Source organism: Triturus cristatus, chromosome 9, assembly GCF_964204655.1.
Source record: "Triturus cristatus chromosome 9, aTriCri1.1, whole genome shotgun sequence".
Classification (NCBI taxonomy): domain Eukaryota; kingdom Metazoa; phylum Chordata; class Amphibia; order Caudata; family Salamandridae; genus Triturus; species Triturus cristatus.
In genome coordinates, this window is record NC_140592.1 from 862,680,462 (window position 1) to 862,702,206 (window position 21,745).

General features: G+C 50.9%; 1 protein-coding gene across 1 annotated transcript in view; it reads right to left on the reverse strand.

Annotated features, from left to right (window-relative positions):
• The window catches only part of DYNC1H1 (dynein cytoplasmic 1 heavy chain 1), a 1,397,843-nt gene that overhangs the window by 1,206,379 nt on the left and 169,719 nt on the right, over positions 1-21,745 (reverse strand). The window contains exon 16 of the mRNA XM_085626346.1: positions 8,565-8,804. Within this exon, the coding sequence (XP_085482472.1) occupies positions 8,565-8,804 (240 nt within the window). The remainder of the gene's footprint in view (positions 1-8,564; positions 8,805-21,745) is intronic.

Genomic DNA, 21,745 nt, shown 5'->3' on the forward strand with positions numbered 1-21,745 from the left:
ATTGAAGAACCACAAAGCCTGCCCCCAGTTCCACCTCTGCGACCGACATCTGGCCAGAGGTCAAGTGGCCCACCGATCCAGGTGACTTACCTATTGCAGTGGTAGCTGGCATGGCACCTAGGCAGTGTGCCAGGTTGACGTTGTTTTTCCTCCCACAGGAGCATGCAAGCTACAAGGGCAGTGGCATGGTCCTAGTGGGGGGTCCCATGGGGCCCACTACAGCTCTCAGAACCTAGATACCTACAGGAGGCAGAAGTACTGTAGAAAGCTAGCTCTGTATATACTATACCAAAATGAGGTATAGTGAGCACAGAGTCCAGTGGAACCCCAAAGTTAGGCAGAGGTAAAAGTAGATAGCACCTTACTCTCCATTTGTGGTAGTGTGGGCGAGCAGTAAGGCTTTATCCGAGGGTAGTGTTAAGCATTTATTGTACAAACTCAGGTAAGAAATGATGTCACACACTCAGACTGAACTCAGACCAATTTGTTTGTATAAAAATATTATTTAGTGATTTTATTTCTAGAACCAAACCAGGCCTGGTGCAGGTAAGTGAAATAATACTTTGCAATACTTATGCAATTATAGCTGAATGCAGGTTTAAATGCAGTTGGTTGATTTACAGGCAAGTCAAAAATCAGAATTACTTTTCAGTTACTTTGTAGATTTAAGTTACTTGTGCTAATCAGTGTGATCCACTCCGATATCACACTGAGACATTTCCGAGACAAAACGTAAGTAATTCACTATGGGTACATTTGCAGTTTTTAAAGTTTTTTCATACAAACCAACTCCACACTTGGAAGAATTTTCAAAGAAACGCATCAATGCAATCCCATTGAACGGAAATTAAGTTATCGGTTTGCAGGTAAGTACTTGTTTCTCAGAGTTGGTATTCTGGGTTAGAACCAGGCCTCCCCCAGGGTCGAGGATGCACTCTCAGAACACCTTCAGTGGCACAAGGTCGGCCGGGTGCAGAGTGTTGAGTCCCGATGTTATCCAATGGGGGATACAGGGACTCCAGTTGGTAGCTGCTCACGAGCAGGCCACAGGGTTGTGGGAGCAAAGCTCCCGGTGTTCGGCTCAGGGCAAAGGGGGATCCGAGTTATCACCTAAGGTACACCCGCAGCGGCACAGGGGCGGCTAGGTGCAGGGTGCTGTTTTGGTGTCGGGTGCCCTGTTTTCAATGGGAGTTGCTGATTTTGGATTTTGGCTGCAGGCTCGGTCCAGGAAGACTTCCAGGAGGAACAAACAACTGGGCAGGTACGTTGGAGGGCTCGGGGACGTAGGTGCACCTCCGTTTCTCTTCTCCAGGGCTCAGGGCAGCAGGATGCAGGAGTGTCTTTTGAGGTTGGATTTCACCTTACTGGGCCACTCGTGGGGGTGGGGGGGTCTCCGTGCAGCAGCTGCAGGTGACGTCGGGGAACCCTGGAGGGTTCAACCCACTGTGGACTCTGAAGCGTTGGGGGACCTCGCTGGGACTTTCTCACAGGGCATCTATGCCACTCCATCTGCACGAATTGCTTTGTGGATGGAGAAGTCACTCCAAATGTTCTACGGGGAATATAAGCCACACTTTGTGGTGAAAAACAGACTCCAGTGACAGAGAGGGTACTGCATGATATCAGGACAGACTCCATATACCCTCGACCTACATACTAGTGTTGAACACGCTTGATAGGGGGCTCTGGCTTCTATGCCTGTAGAATCAAGGGAACTCCTATGGATACAATAGACTTCTCCATGCCCCGTGAAATTTCTTAGTAAAGCTCATACCAAGCATCAAACATTTGTAGACAATGTATCTTTTGGCAACAAATGGCAACTCTAATTTGTCACTGTCACTAGAGAATCTGCAAGTGATTTTGTTGTCAAGGGTGACCGAGAAAAAGCAATAAATGATAATGACTCTGCTGTCACCAAGCCACTGATTTGGGGTGCGAAAAGGATTAACAAACTTTACTGACTGATACAAGGTTTAGACCTGTAAATCTTCAACTTTTATATGCATATATTTCGACGTGAAAACTAAACACCAAGTTATATCTCGTCACATTATTAAAGAAACTCCTAAAAATTATTTGTGCACTGAAGAGTACATCTTCATACTAATATTACAAATTATGGAAGAATAAAGATTAATATTGAATATGCTACTTACCAGTATGCATCTGTTCTTGTCAAGTAGGGCTGCTGACATTCATATTTGTGCATAGATCGCCGCCTAGTGTTGGGTCCGGATGATTGCACATTGTTGTCCTGGAAGAGTCTTCGAAGTATCACGAGATAGGTGGCTCCTCCCCTGGACTACAGTGCGCATGGGCATCCTCTCCATCCAAGATTGTTTTTCGCCATTGTGGCAGTGATGGAGTAGATACAGTAAGTGATGACCATGCTATACAGTAATTCTGAGAGCTGCAGCTGCTACAGGCGCCGGGGAGGAGGGTGGGTGATATGAATGTCAGCAGCCCTACATGCCAAGAACAGATGCATACTGGTAAGTAGCATATTCAGTTCGAGGCATGTGGGCTGCTGAATTCATATCTGTGCATAGAATACATAGCAGTACCTCCTATTAGCGGCGGCTACCAGTGCCAGCTGCAGCAGTCTGAAAAAGAGTTTTGAGAACAGCCTGTCCTACAGCTGCCTGCTGTTTTGAGTGTACATCTACGCAGTAGTGTTTGGTAAATGTATGTATAGTGGACCATGTGGCTGCTCTACAAGTTTCGTGTAAAGGGATGTTTCCTAGGAAAGCCATGGATGCCCCTAACTTTCGTGTTGAGTGGGCTCGTGGGGGAACCGTTAATGTCCGTTTAGCTTTGTGATAGCAAATCTGAATGCATTTAACGATCCATCTGGCTATTCCTGCTTTGGAAATGGCATTGCCCTTGTGTTGTGGAGAGAAGGCAACGAAGAGTTGTTTAGTTTTTCTAAAATCCTTTGTCCTGTCAATATAGTACATGAGAGCCCGCTTTACATCTAGTGTATGGAGCATTCTTTCCGCGACATTTTGCAGGTTTTGGAAGAAAACGGGCAGTTCGATAGTTTGATTAATGTGGAACTGTGATATGACTTTGGGCATGAACTTGGGGTTGGTGCGTAGGACAACCCTGTTTGCGTGTACCTGAATGAATGGCTCTTGAATGGTTAGTGCCTGGAGTTCCCTAACTCTCCTTAAGGAAGTGATGGCAACCAGGAAAGCCACTTTCCAGGTGAGGAATTGAATCTCACATGAATGGAGAGGTTCAAAGGGCGGACCCATTAGTCTGGTGAGGACCAAGTTGAGGTTCCACACCGGTGCTGGTGGGTGTCTTGGGGGAATTACTCGTTTAAGTCCTTCCAAGAAAGCTTTGATGGCAGGCACTCTGAATAAAGAGAGATGCTGCCTGTTTTGGAGATAGGCTGCTATTGCTGTTAAATGGATACGTATTGAGGTGTATGCCAGATTGCATCGGTATAGGTGTAAGAGGTAACAGATTATGTTTTGAATGGATGCGTCTAGCGGGTTAATGTCATTGTTGTTGCAGTAAATGACAAACCTCTTCCATTTAGCTGCATAGCAAGCTCTGGTAGTGGGTCTCCTGGCTTCCTTGATGATCTCCATACAGTCAGGTGGCAGGTTTAGGTAGCCAACCTCTAAGACTTCAGGAGCCAGATTGCCAGGTTCAGCTGTTGTGGATCTGGGTGCTGAATTTCGCCATGGTTCTGCGTTAAAAGTGCGGGTTTGATCCGCAGCCTTTGATGCGGCACCACGGAAAGTTCCAGAAAGGTGGTGTACCATGGCTGGTGCGCCTACGTTGGAGCAACTAGGATGAGTGTCAGTGAGTGCTGTCGCAGTTTGCGTGCTACCAGCGGTATTAACGGCGCTGGGGGAAAAGCGTACGCAAATCTGCCGGACCAGTTCATCCATATCGCATTGCCCTGCGACTGTGGATGTGGGAACCTGGCGGCAAAGCTTTGGCATTTTGCGTTTTCGTTTGTGGCGAATAGGTCAATCTCTGGATGACCCCACTGCTGGAAGTACGGTTGGAGTACTGATGGGTGTAGCTCCCACTCGTGCATCTGGTGGCTGTGTCTGCTGAGCAGATCCGCCATCTGGTTGTCCTTGCCGGGGAGGTGTTCCGCCATGAGGAATATGTTCCTTTGAATGGCCCACTTCCACATGCTCTGAGCCAGATGAGACAACTGTGGAGAGTGTGTTCCTCCCTGCTTCTGTATGTAGTACATGGCAGTCATGTTGTCCGTCCGGATCAACACGACTTTGTTGCACAGGTGTACTTTGAATGCCTTCATGGCTAGGAAGATTGCCATCAAATCCAGAAGGTTGATGTGCATCTTCTTTTGCTGTGTCGTCCATAGTCCCTGCACTGTGTAATTGAGTACATGAGCTCCCCATCCCTGGAGAGAGGCGTCCGCGGTCAGTACTATTTGTGGAACAGGCTCTTGGAACGGTCGGCCCTTGCAAAGGTTTTGTGGATTCCACCAATGCAGAGAGTTGTATGCCCGACCGCTCACCAACACTAGGTCTTTTAATTGCCCGTGAGCCTGATTCCATTGACGTGCCAAGCACTCCTGAAGCGGGCGCATATGTAGTCTCGCGTGTGGGACTATGAAAATGCAGGAGGCCATCATGCCCATCAACTGCATGAATACTCGCGCAGGAAGGGAGTGCTGAGGTCGGAATTTGGAGATCAGCTGTTGCATGCTGTTGATTCTCACTAAAGTTGGCTGAGCTGTGGCAGCCAGAGTGTCGATAGTCGCGCCTAAGTACTGTTGTACGTGCGCAGGTTGGAGACTTGATTTTGGGTAATTTAGTGAGAATCCCAGACCGTGGAGAAGGTGAATGGTGTGGGACATGTGGGTGGCACATTGTTGTGCTGATTTGGCCTGAACTAGCCAGTCGTCCAGATAAGGGAAAACGTGAATGTTTTGTCTCCGCAGATGCGCGGCCACTGTTGCCAGGCACTTGGTAAAGACCCTGGGTGCTGTTGTTACTCCGAAGGGGAGAACTTTGAACTGATAGTGATTCCCTTGAATAGTGAATCTGAGGTATTTCCTGTGGGAAGGGTGTATTGGTATGTGGAAGTATGCATCCTTCAGGTCTAGCGTAGCTAGGAAATCCCCCTGACTGAGTAGTGGGAGAACCTGCTGGAGGGTGAGCATATGGAAATGCTCCGATAGTATATATAGGTTTAGGGGTCGCAGGTCTAGGATAGGTCTGAGCGAGCCGTCCTTTTTTGGGATTAAGAAGTACAGAGAGTACACCCCTGTGCCCTGCTGGTCGATGGGCACTACTTCTATTGCCCCTTTTGTGAGCATAGCAAGCACTTCTTGCTGGAGTAAATCTAAGTGTTCGGCTGACATAGGACGGTGCTTTGGTGGTATGTTGGGTGGAGTGGAAGTTAGTTCTAGACAGTACCCATGTTGGATGATGTCCCTGACCCACCTGTCCGTGGTGATGTTCTTCCATGCGGACAGGAACTGCTGGAGTCATCCCCCGACAGGTGTTATGTGGTCGGGGGGTAAGGAGAGGGCGTCACTGTTTGTTTTTAGGCGAGGACCTGGTGTTGCCATAGCCACGTCCCCTGCCCTTGGTGCTGGATCCACGATATCCACCCCTGTTGTTTTTGTCATAGGTGCTTTTTGCGCCACTTTTAGTATACTGCTGTTGTGACCCCTGACCCCTTGTTGTGCCTCTATTTCCAGTGCGACGAAAGGAGCCACTACGAAATTGCTGCGTTTGCAGAGCCCCCATTGATTTCGCAGTGTCATTCTTTATCTTTTCTAGGGTAGTGTCAACGTCTGGGCCGAATAAGAATTCTGTATTAACTGGTAAGTTCAGAATATTGTTTTGGATCTCTGGTTTGAAGCCGGAGATTCTTAACCAGGCATGACGTCTTAGCATGACGCTTGTGTTTATTGCTCTAGCCGCTGTGTCAGCTGCGTCAAGGGCGCATTTTATGGATGCATTAGTGAGGAGTTGTCCTTCTCTAATGAGTAGCTCCGCTGACTCTTTATACTCATCTGGTAGATGTTGGAGCAGTGACTCCAGCGTGTCGTAATGTGACCTGTCATAACGTGCCAGGAGTGCCTGTGTATTAGCAATGCGCAGGATGTTCGCTGCTTGCGCTGCAATGCGTTTGCCCGATGTTTCTAGTACTTTTGACTCCTTGTCTGGGGGAGGAGCATCACCAGTCGTTTGTGAGTGGGCTCTCTTGCGAGCATTGGCAACCACCATGGAGTCTAACGGCAATTGACCCCTAATGTATTTAGGGTCACCGGGTGCAGGCTTGTATTTTTTTTCAATCCTAGGATTTAACACCCGGGCTCTTGGTGTCCTTGAAAATGTCTTTAGCAGGTTTGAGAACCCCTTTTAACATGGGCAGGGTTTTGACAGTTCTTTCTGAAGATGCGAAAGTGTCAAGCAGGAAGTCTTCTTCAATGGCGTCAGAATGGAGCTCCACCCCATGATGAGCAGCAGCCCGTTCGAGGAGGGCATTAAATGCAGCCGTGTCCTCTGTAGGAGACGTTTTACGTTATAGAGTTGCGCATCTTGAGTATGTGGCGCGACACTTTGGTCTGTGGGATCATCCCACGCCTGATCCGGGTCTTGTAGTTGTTCATCAGGATCTACGTCCCCAGGGTAGATGGTATCCTCCCCGCCATAGTCCTGTATTGCGTCCGATTCGGAAGGGGTAGGAGAAAAGGACTGCGGATCTGAAGGGAAGGGTTGGAAGTGTTCTTGTAGCACTGGTTCCTGCTCAGCTGGCAGCTTGCGTTTTAAGAGGAATTTTGTATGGCTCCTCTTCCCTGACAAGCGTTATTTTGCGCTTGTGGAGCATTAACCTGCCAGTGTCGGCGTCGATAAATCGTGGCCCCGAAGAGTCTTGTTCTGTAAGGCCAGAGGTGGTGGACTGTGTGTGGAGGACACGTGTCCGAATTTGAAATAGTTTCGATGGCGGTGGCAGCCCAAACGTGATGTTGGTGGGCTCCGAGTGCACTCTACAAGGGGAGGTTGTGTCGGGACCTGAGATAGAGTGGAGGGTTGCCCGGTCACAGATGCGTTGTAAAGATGCAGAGACCTGCTGCACAGCTAACGCAGATGGTGGTTTGATGGGCATTTTGGCAGTAGACGTCGAGGCCAGCCCCGACTTTTTTGTCGGAAGGGGGTCACTGGTATGAAGGGATGTATCGACAGTCGACGTAGTCGAGGACTTAGTCGGCATCGGTGCTCTAGGCGTCGACGTAGCCGGGGCGGCCATTTTGACTGCAGAGGTTACGGCCTTCGATGTGGGCGCCGAAGGTTTCGGCGCCTTGTGGTGCCTGAGGGCATGCTTTTTCCGTGTATCGACCGCATCCGCTGCGGTGAGCTCGGCGCCGAAGTCTTTTTGTACGCGGTCGGAGCCGACGACTTTTTTTCGGTGTCGGGGCAGTGGATTGTTTCGACGCCTTCGATCCGACCACCACCAGTTTCACTTTCGTTTTTGAAGGGCCTGGAGCAATGGATGGTTTTGGGTCTAATAACCCGGTCGTCTTCGGTAATAGTGGCTCTTGCAGAGTGTTCGAGGCCGGACCGGAAGGTGGGGCCGAGGAACCATGTATTTGATTTTGGGTAAGGCCCGAAGGCGATCCCTCGACCGGAGCCTGATGACGACGTACAGTTTCGGCCTCCGTTTCGACGGGTTGGCCTAGCTCTTTGGGAGAGCTGTCTTCTTCGGCCCCGTAGGCCTCGTCGAAGTCTCCTACCTCATCGACGGTTTCTTCACGTCGAAAGATCACCTCATCGTCGTCGTCCGATCGGGAATCATGTTCTGAAGCGGGGCTAGAGACTACTTCTTCCACGCTCTCGGCATCCTCGTCCTCGGTGCTGAATATGTTGGCGGGAGCAGGCGCTGCTTGCTGTGCTTGCTGTGCTTCGAGCCTCGCTGCCCGTCGATTCCTCAGAGTCTTCTTAGATCGGAACCGTGCACAGGCCATGCATTTCGATTCGTCGTGATCCGGCGAGAGACATTTATTACAGACTGGGTGGACGTCCATATGAGGGTACTTTGCGTGGCATAACGGACACCTCTTGAATGGAGTCCTCGATTCCATCGTCGATCGAGCTTCGAAGTTTGGACCAAACCGGACTGAAAGTTGGAAGAGGGTGTGGAGCACTAAAGCTAGTAGTCGACACCGAACGGTAACTGTACCGACGAAAACTAAAGGCCTTTTGGCCTAAAACTAAGTATTCCTAAGTTGAGCTAATATAGTTGCATCCGAACCCAATGGCGGAAAAAAACAATCTAAGGATGGAGAGGATGCCCATGCGCACTGTAGTCCAGGGGAGGAGCCACCTATCTCGTGATACTTCGAAGACTCTTCCAGGACAACAATGTGCAATCATCCGGACCCAACACTAGGCGGCGATCTACGCACAGATATGAATTCAGCAGCCCAAATGCCTCGAACGAAGGAGGTTTCAATTAAGTCTAAAAAATTACCATAATTTTGAATGCCCTTATACCAGCAACTTTATTTTCCCCTTTTTAAAAAATGAAAGCAAATATTTTAGAAGAGAACTTACAGCCACAGGTTTTGTCTTCTCCCAATCAGTCAGTAGATCTATTGATCGACTTTCCACTGCACGGTCCTCTTGAACAATTTTCATTTGCAGATTAGCCACCTGCTGCTGAATGGCAGAATCCTTTCGCCGCATTATGTCGTTGAAGGCGCCCCACTCGCCTTCAATGTTGTCAATATACAGCCACGAAGAGGGGAACTGGAATCGCTGCTTTTCAAGCAATCGTTGACCATTTCGATAAAGCTTAAAGGAAACAAAAGAAAATTAAGTTTTGCCTGAGACCAGAAAAAATGATTTCACATTACTTTGATAAAATCATGGAGAGAGCAACATTGTTAGTCTTGTGAAGGAGAGCAACCACATTCCTAATGTAAAAACATACATGCAAGTTGAATGAAAAAATAGATTTACATATTTTCCGAATGTACTATCAAACAAATCCGTTTTTAGGCTCTACATAGCTAGAGTGACATCTTTTATTATTCTATTCTTAGACCATTTTGCCACCCGTCAACTGACATTCGGTAGAGAATCCAGCATCTGCATAACATGCTTAACGTTTTTCAAAGGATTTACTCACTACTAACAATCTTCAAAAGTGAAGGTTTCACGATTCAACCTAAACTGGCGTAGGATACAACGGACACTCCTACAACTGTTATAAAATGCAGAGACTACCACTGAAGTGTAAGGAACTAAACTGATGTTTGGAATTGAATCTCAAAACAAAAAAGTGCTTCAATATTCTGCTTAGTGGGTTCATCATCTTTTCAACTGAATGGTTACTTAGCCATAAACTGAGTGACGGGACAGAGTTTTTAACTCTTCCACCTCCTGCATTATTCCTCGACTGCTTGCATTCACTAATTAACACAGTCAAGTGACTGTAAGGAATCACTTGGCTATCCAACTAGTCAGTACTTGTGACACCAGTAGTACCCACACACAATATTGCCCCGTACCCTCACACAATACTGCCCAGTAACCACTGACAGCCCAAAGAAAATACAATTCACAATTAGCATCACTCTCAAATGTTGTGAGCATGGCATAAGCTGTACAACAGGATGCCAAATTTAAAATCCCTGACCTCCACCACAAAACATGAGTGCATTTTGCAAAATGCCAGATTTGAAATATTTAAATATGAATCTGGCAGATTCAAAGATCACATTCAGTCTTCGAAGTCCCCTTACTGCATTCCAAAAGTCAAATTCCAAGGCTGAAAAGAAAAAAAGTCACTTAAATCTAAATGTCCACAAACAGGGGAACAATTGCACAGCTTCTAGCATGTGCTGGAATATTGACCTCTCTGAGCAGAAAAGAGCTTAAGAACAAGTTACTTACCTTCAGTAACGATGTATCTGTAAGAAACATTAGTTAGTTAGGTTCCTCACCTTAAAATATCCCCAGGCGTCAGGCTGGATCCGGAAAGATTTTATCAGCAATGCCCCGTGCGCGTCGCTAGGCGTCGTCTGCGGCTCCGCGTCAGTCGTCGGCGTCGTGCGCCGGAATGACGTCAGAGTACTTAGACACCGCCCTCACGTCAGTTCTTGTACATAGCTTTCCGCGGCAGGAACGCAGAGCCATGCAAGAGACCGACACTGGTGCCAAAAAAGTCTAGGGCCCTAAAAAGGATAACCTTAACCCTAGCTGTCGGTTCGCAGAACGGGGAGGATGGGTGGATCGGTGAGGAATCTAACTAACTAATGTTTCTTACAGATACATCGTTACCGAAGGTAAGTAACTTGTTCATCTGAAAGAAACACGTTAGTTAGATTCCTCACCTTAGAATAGATACCCCAGCAATACCAACCCCGGTGGTGGGTCTGCGAACCAAGATCACACCAGAAAGTCCTGGAGAACAGAACGGCCAAAGAAGCCGTCTCTCCAGACTTGGCTGTCCAGGCAATAATGCTTGGCAAACGTGTGCAGCGAGGCCCACGTTGCTGCCTGACAAATGTCCTGCAAAGGGACTCCCCGACCCAGGGCAGTCGTCGCAGCCGTGACCTGAGTGGAATGGGCCCTCAGCCCAACAGGAGGTTCCTTTTTAGCTAAGGAGTAACAAGCTTTGATGCACAAAACGACCCACCAAGAGATGGTCCGCTTGTGCACCGCCCGCCCCTTCTTAGCGCCCACGTAGCCAACAAAGAGTTGGTCGTCCACCCGGAACTGTTTTGTGCGGTCCAGATAGGAGAGCGCACATTTTGGGTCCAGACGGTGGAGCCTCTCTTCCTCTTTCGAGGGATGCGGAGGCGGAAAGAAGGTGGGCAGCGTAAAAGACTGCCCGATGTGAAAGGCAGTCACAATCATAGGAAGGAAGGGCGAGTGCGGAGCACAACCTTGTCTGGATGGATAGAAAGGAAAGGAGGCTTAGAAGAGAGAGCCTGGAGCTCACTCACCCTTCTAGCAGAGGTGATGACTACCAGGAAAGCAGTCTTAAGCGTCAGACGAAGAGGACAATTATGAAGTGGCTCAAAGGAAGCGCATCAGAAACGTCAAGACCAGATTCAGAGGCATTACGAAAGGGACAGGAGGAAACATGTGAGTAATGCCCTTAAGGAATCGAGAAGCAGGGGATTTGAAAAGAGAAGGCTGATCAGGAAGCCGGAGGAAGGCAGAGATAGCAGAAAGATAACCTTTAAGAGTGCCCAGAGCAGAGCCCTGCTGGGCCAAAGAAAGAAGGAAGAGAAGAACCTCAGAAAGAGGGGCGGAAAGGGGATCCACAGCCTTTGCTGTGCACCATGCCACAAATTTGTTCCACCTACAGGCGTATACCGTTTTAGTGGAGGGACGCCTGGCTGCCAGAATCGCATCGCAGACTTCAGGAGGCAAGCCAAATGGCATCAACTGTCGCCGCTCAATCTCCACGCATGGAGGTGGAGACTGGACAGGTTCGGGTGGAGGACCGTCCCCTGCTGCTGCGACAGAAGGTCCTCCTGAAGAGGCAGTCGTATCGGGGGATCGATTGACAGACTGAGTATCTCGGGATACCAGTACCTTCGTGCCCAATCCGGAGCCACCAAGATGACTTGGGCCCGGTCGCGCCTGATCTTCTTCAGCACTCTGGGCAGAAGTGGTATAGGCGGAAAGGCGTACAACAGACCGCAACTCCACTCGCGACAACTGCACGTTCTCTTCAGTGGCGAATAGATTTAACCAAGGCTCTCCCCACTGCCGAAAGAGGCCTTGCGCCACGTCCGAGTTAAGACGCCATTCGTGATCCATCATGCACCGGCGGCTGAGTTCGTCTGCTCTGGCGTTCAGAGAGCCCGCCAGATGTTGAACCACCAGGGTGATGTCCTGATGTTCCAGCCATGTCCAAAGGCGCAGAGCCTCCTGACAAAGGGTCCACGACCCCACCCCGTTTGTTGCAATACCACATGGCGGTGGTGTTGTCCGTGAACACCTGCACCACACTTCCCCGGACAACGGGAAGGAATGCCTTCAGTGCAAGTCGGATCGCTCTCTGCTCCAAAAGGTTGATATGGAGCTGAGACTCCGCCGGAGACCAGAGTCCTCTGAACTCCGCCTCCCCATGTGGCCCCCCGATCCCAGGAGGGACGCATGCGCCACCACTACGTGCTCCGTGTGGGGTAGGGAGAGGGATCTGCCGCTGAGCCAATCGCGGTTCGTGAGCCACCACTGCAACTGTTTTGCAGTGCCCTCCGAGATCAAGACATGGTTGGACAGGTTGCCCCGATGCTGGGCCCACTGAAACTTCAGGTCCCACTGCAGAGCCCGCATTCGCCACCTGGCGTGATGCACTAACAGGATGCAGGAGGCCATCAGACCCAGAAGCCGCAGCACCAACCTGACCGAAACCCGGGATAGAGGCCGAAAGATGGGAATCAGAGCCTGAATATCCCGGACCCGCTGCTCCGGAGGATAAGCCCGGAACCGCGCAGAGTCCAGAACCGCCCCGATGAAAAGGAGCTTCTGGGAGGGACTCAGATGCGACTTCGGCACGTTGATGGAGAACCCCAGCATATGCAGGAGGTCGGCCGTAGTCTGGAGGTAGGAGACGACTTGCTGGGGCGAGCCCGCCTTCATCAGCCAGTCGTCGAGATAGGGTAGGACTGAAACCCCTGATCTGCGCAGATGAGCTGCGACCACCGCCATCACTTTCGTGAACACCCAAGGGGCACTGGTGAGGCCGAAGGGGAGCACCGTGAACTGAAAATGCTCCTGACCCACCGTGAACCGCAGGTAACGCCGGCAGGACGGGAATGTGAAAATAAGCGTCCTGCAAGTCCAACGCTACCATCCAGTCTCCTGGATCCAGGGCAGCCAGAACCTGAGCTAGGGTAAGCATCTTGAACCTCTCCTTCCAGAGGAAGGCGTTGACGCTCCTGAGGTCCAAGATAGAGCATAGGCCCACTTTGCCCTTCTTGGGAACCAGAAAGTAGTGGGAATAGCAACCACGACCTACTTCTGGACCAGGAACGTGCTTGACGGCCCCCTTGGCCAAGAGGGCTGCAACTTCCTCCCGTAGAAGATTCATGTGATCCCCCGACATGCGGTGGCACTGCGGTGGCATGGCTGGAGGGGTCGTCTCGAAGGGGAGGGAGTAGCCCCTTCGGACGATTTGCAGCACCCACCTGTTCGACATAATGGAACGCCAGTAGAGCAGGTGATGGCGAACTCTGCCTCCCACTGGCGTGGAATGGGCCTGAAAGCACGGACTAGGAGGGCTTTGAGGTGGATGCTGCCGGGGTTGATGTGGACTGACCGGCACGTTGACCCCCTTACCGCCTCGGCGGAATTAACGTCCACGTGCAGGTTGGGTCTGCGGCTGGTGGCTAGGCGGACATGAGGGGGTGCCCCTTCCTTGGCCACGAAAGGGACCAAAAGCAGAAGTTTGCGGTCGCAGCCCCGAGAGGCCCAAGGACTTGCCCGTAGCCCGGGAGTCCTTGAAATGCACCAGCGCACTATCCGCCTTTTCGCCAAAAAGGCGAGTGCCATCAAAGGGTGCTCTGTACATCCACTAAAATAGACGTGAACCGCAGCCAGGCGTGGCGGCGGAGCGCCACCGTGGTTGACATCGCCCTACCCAGCGAGTCCATAGTGTCTAGTCCACATCGAATAGCATGTCGCGCTGCATCCCGCCAGTCGGCAAGAGCCTGGGCGAGCCGTGTCCGGGCCTCCTCCGGACACTGGAGCAGCACGTCCTCCACCGTATCCCACAGAGAGTGAGAATAACGGTCCAAGAGGAAAGCGGTGTTCAAGGACCGCAGTCCCACACTAAGGGAAGAGAACAGCTTCTAACCGAACTGTTCCAGCCTCTTGGATTCCCGATCCGGGGGAGCGGACGGGAAGGAGGATTGGGAAGTAGAGGCCTGGATTACCAGGCTTTCCGGCGTGGGGTGTTGGGACAGAAAACTGGGGTCGCCCGGAGCAGGGCGGTGGCGCCGGGCCACGTTCCTATCCACAGGAGGTACTGTGGAGGGCTTGGACAAGGTGCCCTTCAGAACGTCCACTAGTGCCTCATTGAACTGCAGCAGAGGCTCCGAGGAGCTTGCTGACAGCTGAAGCACTTCAGTGAGGAGGTTAGTCCTCACTGCCACAGCAGGCAGCTCCAGCCCAATGGCTTCGGCCGCCTTGCGCAGCACCACGGAAAATGCAGCACCTTCCTCCGAAGCCACAGTCGGCGGAGAGATGAAACCAGTGTCCGGGGAGGTGTCCAGACCACTGGCATTCCCCCAGCTCATCTGCCCAGTCCTGAGATAAGTCGGCCTGCATGGCCAGAGGGTCCTCAGACCCCTCCCAGTCGCCTCCGTCATCAGACTCCTGATAAACAGGGGGAATAATCAGAGCCGGACAGTAGATGACATTTTCATGCATCGGCTGCGGCGCCGGACTGAACCGGGGAATGGCGTCATCCGAAGACGGCGCCCCGGGTGGAACCGGTGCCGGCGGAGGAGGCGTCGTGAGGTCGACCGGCACCGACTGAGATCCAGGACTGGATCCCACGGGGCCTGCGGCATCGGGACCAAAGTCGACGACGGCGCCGGAGCCGCCGGCTCGCTAGGCCGCCCAGTCGAGCCCGCGGGGCCCGGTGGCGCGCCGGCAGGCGTCGACGGCGGAGCCAGGCCCCTCATGGCTGAGAGGAAGGCACTGATCTCCGCCGGAGTCGCGTCAGTCCCAGGGACCGGTGTGTATGGGGACAGATGTGGCTCCGGCGGAGCCGCGGGGGTGGTACCACCCGGACCCTTGACCGAGTCGAGCGACCGGTGAGGGGAGTCCGAAGAGCGGTGTCGTCTCTTGGACTTCTTACCATGCTTTGACTTACCCGAAGCCTTGGAACCCGACGAGCGGTGAAGGTGGCTGCGGCTCCGCGACCGGTCCTTCGACCTCCTCCTGGACCGGGACCTTGAACGGCGCGGAGCCGAGTATCGGAGCTCGAGAAGTTTGCGGGACCGCTCCCGCCTAGCCTTCGAGGTCAAGGCCTGGCAGTCGCGGCACGACTCAACATCGTGGTCGGCCCCCAGGCAGTAAAGGTACCGGCGGTGGTGGTTCGTCACCGACATCAGTCGGTGACAGACGTCAGTGACAGGAGTCACAGGCTTTAAACCCAGGCATCCTACCGGCACCAGTTCGAGTCGAGTAGACAAAAGAGTCCAAAAAGTTTTAGTCAAAAAGTGACTAAAGGGGTAAGCTCTTCACAGATCGGCGCTGTCTGGCGCGGAAAAAAGAAGAACGGATGTCAGCGCGCGAGGGCGGCGTCCAAGTACTTCCGACGACGTCATTCCGGCGCACGACTCAGACGACGGACGCGGAGGAGAAGACGACGCCTAGCGACGCGCAAGGGGTATTGCTGACAAAAAATCTTTCCGGATCCAGCCTGACACCTGGGGATATTCTAAGGTGAGGAATCGAACGCGTTTCTTTCAGATAGTGTAGATTACAGATCACCATTTATGTAATCTGTATCATTACCCACTGCCAATGAGCGTGTGTGAGAAAGTGCCATCTTTCTTGCATGGTATGCCCCCACTTTTTGCTGAATTGCTGAATGTACTTTGACTGAGTGTGCCCTGGACTCCTGCCAATCAGGTGCCCAGGGCCTATGTTCCTTCCCTAAAACACACCAAACCCAAATTGGCAAACCCTGACCACATGTCAGCCCCTGGTAAATGGTACCGCAGGTACCCAGGGCCTTGTGACCAGGGAAGGCCTCTAAGGGCTGCAGCACTCCTTGTGCCACCCTTAGAGGCCCTGTACCCTTACCCTTACACACACACACACACACACACTGCCTTTGAAGGCTGGGTGTCTGGGTGCAAGACAAAAACAAAGTTGACATGCCACACATCTCTGTGTGCCATGCCCATCACCTACACTGCCATGGCATACATCAGCCACCCCTCTAGCTGGGTGCCTTATGCCAATGGTATGGGCACAGGAGCAGGAGCCCTGTGCCCCTACAGTACCCAGGTCCATTCCTGAGCACTGTAAGTGCAGTGCTGCCATTTAAGAGTACATGGTGCTGAGAGCTCGTCAAACACGAACTCCACAGCACCATAATGGCAACACTGAAGACTGAGAAGTTTGGTATCAAACTTCTCAGCACATTAAACCCACACTGATGCAAGTGTGGGTTTTAATGTACCAAGCACCGCAGAGGGCATCTTAGAGATGCCCCCTTAAACCTAACCTACAATCCACGTCTGCTCTGAGGCTACCTAGGCTGCCACTCAGAAGATATGTTGCTGGACCCCTGGGTGGGAGAGCCCCTGCTCTCCTGGGCCTGCAACAATACACATCCTGGGCGAGGTGCTAAATCTCCTCCCCCAGGATGGGCAGGGGGAAGCTTCAAAGGCAGTTTTTGCTTCTTCTTTTGAGGTGGTTGTATAGAAGGACCAGGAGAAACTTCTCTGGGTCTTTTCTGAGGAGTTTTTGAATAAGATTTTGATGATGCTTCACTCCCCTCAGAGGACAAGGGGTCTTCTTTGTCCTTGAGTCTCTGCAGCCAAGTCAAAAGCCTTCCCTCACGATCTTTTAAAGTTTTCGTAGAAAAAGTCCGACATACCTTACAGTCCTTGGGAGAATGATCTGGATAAAGAGAGTAAAGGCAGTCCTTGTGTTGGTCATCGATGTGCAATCTCTTCTTTTGCAAGTCTCACAGGGCCTAAAAGGCAAATGCTACTTACCAGTATGCATCTGTTCTTGGCATGTAGAGCTGCAGATCTACACACTGTGCATAGATCGCCATCTGGTGTTGGGCCCGGATGTTTGCAGTTGTTTTTCCTCTTGGAAAGTCTTTGCAAGTCACGAGGTATGCAACTCCTCCTTTGGATCGTATTGCGCATGGGCTTCGGCTCTATCCTCAGATTGTTTTTCGCCAGCAGGGAAAGATGGAGCGTAGTAATAACAGTGAAGATGCCCATGTGTGTTGTATCTAAATAAGATAAACTGGAACAGATAAAGGTAGCCGGGGAGGCGGGTGGGCGTGTGTACATCTGCAGCTCTACATGCCAAGAACAGATGCATACTGGTAAGTAGCATTTGCCGTTCGAGGCATATGAGCTGCAGATTACACACTGTGCATAGATTATATAGCAGTACCCATCTTTAGTGGCGACCACCCGTATCTGTTGCAATGGTATGAAATAATGTTTTGAGTACAGCCTGGCCCACACTAGCCTGTTGCTTAGTTTGCACATCTACACAACAGGGTTTAGTGAAAGTGTGCGGTGTTGACCATGTAGCTGCTCTGCAGATATCATCTAATGGGATGTTCCCTAAAAATGCCATTGAAGCCCCTATTTTACGTGTAGAGTGGGCTTTAGGGGGAACGGATAGCGTTTGTTTTGCTTTGTGGTAGCAAATCTGAATGCATTTGACAATCCACCTAGCTATCCCGGACTTGGAGATGGGGTTGCCTTTGTGTGGTGGTGAGAAAGAGACAAACAGTAGTTTGGTCTTACGAAAAGGTTGTGTTCTCTCGATGCAGTACAGTAAGGCTCGTTTGACATCTAATGTGTGAAGAGCTCTTTCAGCAACGGTTTGTGGTTGCAAGAAGAATATTGGTAGTTCTACAGATTGGTTTAGGTGAAAGGGAGAAATGACTTAAGGGAGGAATTTTGGGTTAGTACGGAGAACAACCTTGTTATGGTGCATTTGGAGAAAGGGTTCTTGAATAGTAAGTGCTTGTATTTCACTGATCCTTCTGAGGGAAGTGATAGCTACAAGAAAGGCGGTTTTCCAGGTTAGGAATTGAAGTTCACATTTGTGTAGAGGTTCAAAGGGAGGCCCCATTAGTCTGATGAGAACGATATTTAGGTTCCATACGGGTGTGGGTGGCACTCTGGGGGGAATTATTCTTTTGAGGCCTTCCATGAAGGCTTTAATGGCAGGTACTCTAAAAAGTGATAGATGTTGCCTGTTTTGTAGATAAGCTGCTATGGCTGCAAGGTGCAGTCTAATGGACGTATAGGCTAGATTGCATCTTTGTAGGTGTAGTAAATAGCCTATGATGTGTTGAATGGACACATCTAGGGGGGATTGATGGTATTGTTGTGGCAATAGACAACAAAACGTTTCCACTTGGCTGCGTAGCACGCTCTAGTGGTGGGTCGCATGGATTCCTTAATGACGTTCATGCAGTCAGGGGGAAGATTTAGATAACCGAATTCTAGGATTTCAGGAGCCAGATCGCAAGGTTGAGCTGAGCTGGGTCTGGGTGCCTGATCTCTCCATGGTTCTGGGTTAAGAGGTGTGGAGAGAGGTGTAGCTTTTGGTGTGGTACTACAGAGAGTTCCAGCAGTGTGGTGTACCACGGTTGTCTGGCCCAAGTTGGAGCTACTAGGATTAGTGCGAGGGAGTGTTGTTGTAGTTTGCGCACCACTAATGGAAGGAGTGGGGGAGGCGGAAAAGCGTATGCAAATCTGCCTGACCAGTTCATCCATATCGCATTGCCTTTGGACAATGGGTGTGGATATCTGGCGGCGAAGCTCGGGCATTTGGTATTTTCGTGGGTGGCGAAGAGGTCTATCTGTGGATGCCTCCACATTTGAAAGTACGGGTGAAGAACTTGCAGGTGGAGTTCCCACTCGTGGAGTTGTTGTGTTTGTCTGCTGAGCAGATCTGCCATAGTGTTTTGGACTCCTGGGACATGTGGGCTAGGAGAAAGATTTGCTGGGGTATGGCCCATCTCCAGATGCTCTGTGCTAGCTGAGAGAGCTGTGGAGAGTGTGTGCCGCCTTGTTTTTGTATATAGTACATGGCCGTCATGTTGTCTGTGCGGACTAGGACTCTCTTGCCTGAAATCTGTGTTTGAAAAGATTTTAGGGCTAAAAATATGGCTAGTAACTCCAGATGGTTGATGCGGAGTAACTTTTGTTGAGGTGTCCATCTGCCCTGCATGGTGTCAGGTGAGCTCCCCAGCCGGAGAGCGATGCGTCTTGTCAGTACTATCTGAGGAACCGGGTGCAGGAACGGTCGTCCTTTGGAAAGGTTTTTGGTGGTCCACCACTGCAGAGAGCGATGGGTACGACCATCTACCAACACCAGATCTGTTAATTGACCCTGGGCCTGGTTCCATTGGCACGCTAAGCACTCTTGGAGAGGACGCATCTGGAGTCTTGCGTGAGGTACTATGAATATGCAAGAGGCCATCATTCCTATGAGTTGCATGAACACTCGAGCTGGAAGAGTGTGTTGTGGCTGAAATTTGGCACGTAGAGCCTGAATGCTTGCTATCCTGGCAGGACTGGGGTAGGCTAGCGCTCTAGAGGTGTATAGTGGCACCCAGATATTGTTTTATGTGGGACGGTTGGAGATGGGACTTTGCGTGGTTTACTGCGAAGCCCAGTTGGTGAAGTAGCTGGATAGTGGCGAGCGTGTGTTGTACACACTGGTTGTATGAACTGGCTTTTATTAGCCAGTCGTCTAGGTATGGGAAGACATGGATTTGTTGTCTCCGCAGGTGTTCTGCCACTACTGCTAGGCACTTGGTGAATACTCGTGGTGCTGTTGTGACTCCAAATGGGAGTACTTTGAATTGGTAGTGTTGGCCGTCCACTACAAATCTGAGGAACTTCCTGTGAGCGTTGTGCACAGGAATGTGGAAATAGGCATCTGAGGTCTATAGTGGACAGGAAATAGTTATTGGAGAGCAGTGGAAGTACCTGCTGAAGTGTTACCAAGTGAAAATGGTCTGAGTATATGTATCTGTTTAGGGGCCTGAGGTCTAGGATGGGCCGTAGAGTCTCGACCCTTTTTGGGTATGAGAAAATATAGGGAGTAGACCCCCATATTTTGCTGGTTGGTGGGAACCTGTTCTATTGCCCCCTTTTGTAGGAGGGAGATTACCTCCTGCTTTAATAGTGTTCGATGTTCCTGTGACATTGGGCGTTGTCGGGGTGGAATGTTTGGGGGGATAGATATTAGTTCTAGGCAGTAGCCTGACCAAATTATTTGTGTTACCCATTTGTCTGAGGTGATGGTAGTCCACTTGGAAGGAAATTTTGGAGTCTGCCCCCGACCGGAGTGGGATGGTCTGGGGGGAGTGGAGGGGAGTCATTGGTTAGGTGCGGAGGCAGAGCGGGCGTGTTTGTCTTGCCTCTGCCTTTATTATTGTTGCCTCTGTAGCCGCCTCTTTGGTAACCCCTTGTAAAGGTGGATTGGGTAGAGGCCTTATATGAAGTGGAAGCGGTGTCCGAGGCGTAGCTTCTGGATGTGCTCCGAAAGGAAGAGCGGCAAAAGGAGTGCCTGGGAGGGTGCGATTGTAAGGCTCCCATAGACTTCGCCGTATTGGTGACTTTTTTCATTTTTTCTAGGGCCTCATCCACTTTTGGGCCGAACAGATGTCCCTGGTCAAAGGGGTGGTTCAGGATGGAAGCTTGTACTTCTGGTTTAAAACCTGAGATCCTTAGCCAGGCATGGTGACGGAGGAGGATGCTGGTATTAATGGTTCTGGAGGCGGTGTCAGCTGCATCTAGGGCACAGTGGATGGAGGTATTGGTAATTGTTTTGCCCTCCTGAATTAACTCATTTGCCCTATTTTTATATTTGTCAGGGAAGTGTTGCATTATGGCTTCTAGTTCGTCATAATGGGCCCTGTCTTATCTTGCCAGTAGCGCTTGTGTATTAGCGATGCGCCATATGTTGGCAGCTTGGGATGCAGTGCGCTTGCCCGATGCATCCAAGAGTTTTGACTCTTTGTCAGGTGGTGGTGCTTCGCCTGACGCTTGAGAGTTTGCCCTCTTTCGTGCTGTAGACACTACTAGGGAATCTAGTGGTGCTGGCCTTCTGATGTAGGTGGGATCTGTGGGGGCGGCTTTATACTTTGTCTATGCGCGGGTTAATAACCCTGGCTCTGACTGGGTCTTTAAAGACCTCCGGCGCATTTTTGACAACTCCTTTGAGCATGGGCAGTATGGAGGTGGCCCTACGCGTGGTATCAAATGTTTCGAGAAGGAAGTCCTCCTCCACGGGGTCGGTATGGAGATCCACCCTTTGATAGTGTGCAGCCCTTTGGAGTAATTGGTTGAACCCTAATGAGTCTTCTGGTGGGGATGGTCTCGAAGGGTAGAGATCATCTTGCAGGACGTTAGGAATGTCAGGGATGTTATAGTCGTTCCATGGGTCTGGGGAGCCTGTGGGAGTGGGGTCCCCTGTAGGTAGGTCATGGGGTATGTCCCTATGTCATCATAGACATCATCATTATCATCCGGAGAGGGTGTGGGGGAATGATGAGGTGGGGGGAGACGGAGGAGGTGGAGGAGGGGGAAGGTGGAGGGGGTAGAGGAGGTGGTGAAGGCATTCTGAAAGGGAAGGTAGCAGAGTCCTTCCTCTTTGGAGGTGGAGCTGGGGCAGGCTTTTCCAGCTGTCTCTTTTTGATGCTGAGCATCAAATTTCCGGTTTTGGGGTCCTTGATCAATGTCTTTTGCAAAGGATCAGGTGTAAAAAGTTCTTCCGAGGGTGGTTTGTCCATCGGGGCCGTCGGTTTTCTTGTTTTAGAGTCTGTGCTAGTCCGCTGTTTGGAACTATGCAGCCTGGAAAGGGCTGTCTGTTTACTCTGTGCCAAGATGGTTTTCGGCTTCGAGCTATCTGTGTCGGTGGCCTGGTGTCTTTTGCTCGGTTCCGGGGATGGTGTCGGTACCGAGGAGGTGGAGCTGGTTTTCGGTGCAGTGTTTCGGTATGGAGCTCGGTGCAGAGGAGGAGATCATTTCCTTTTT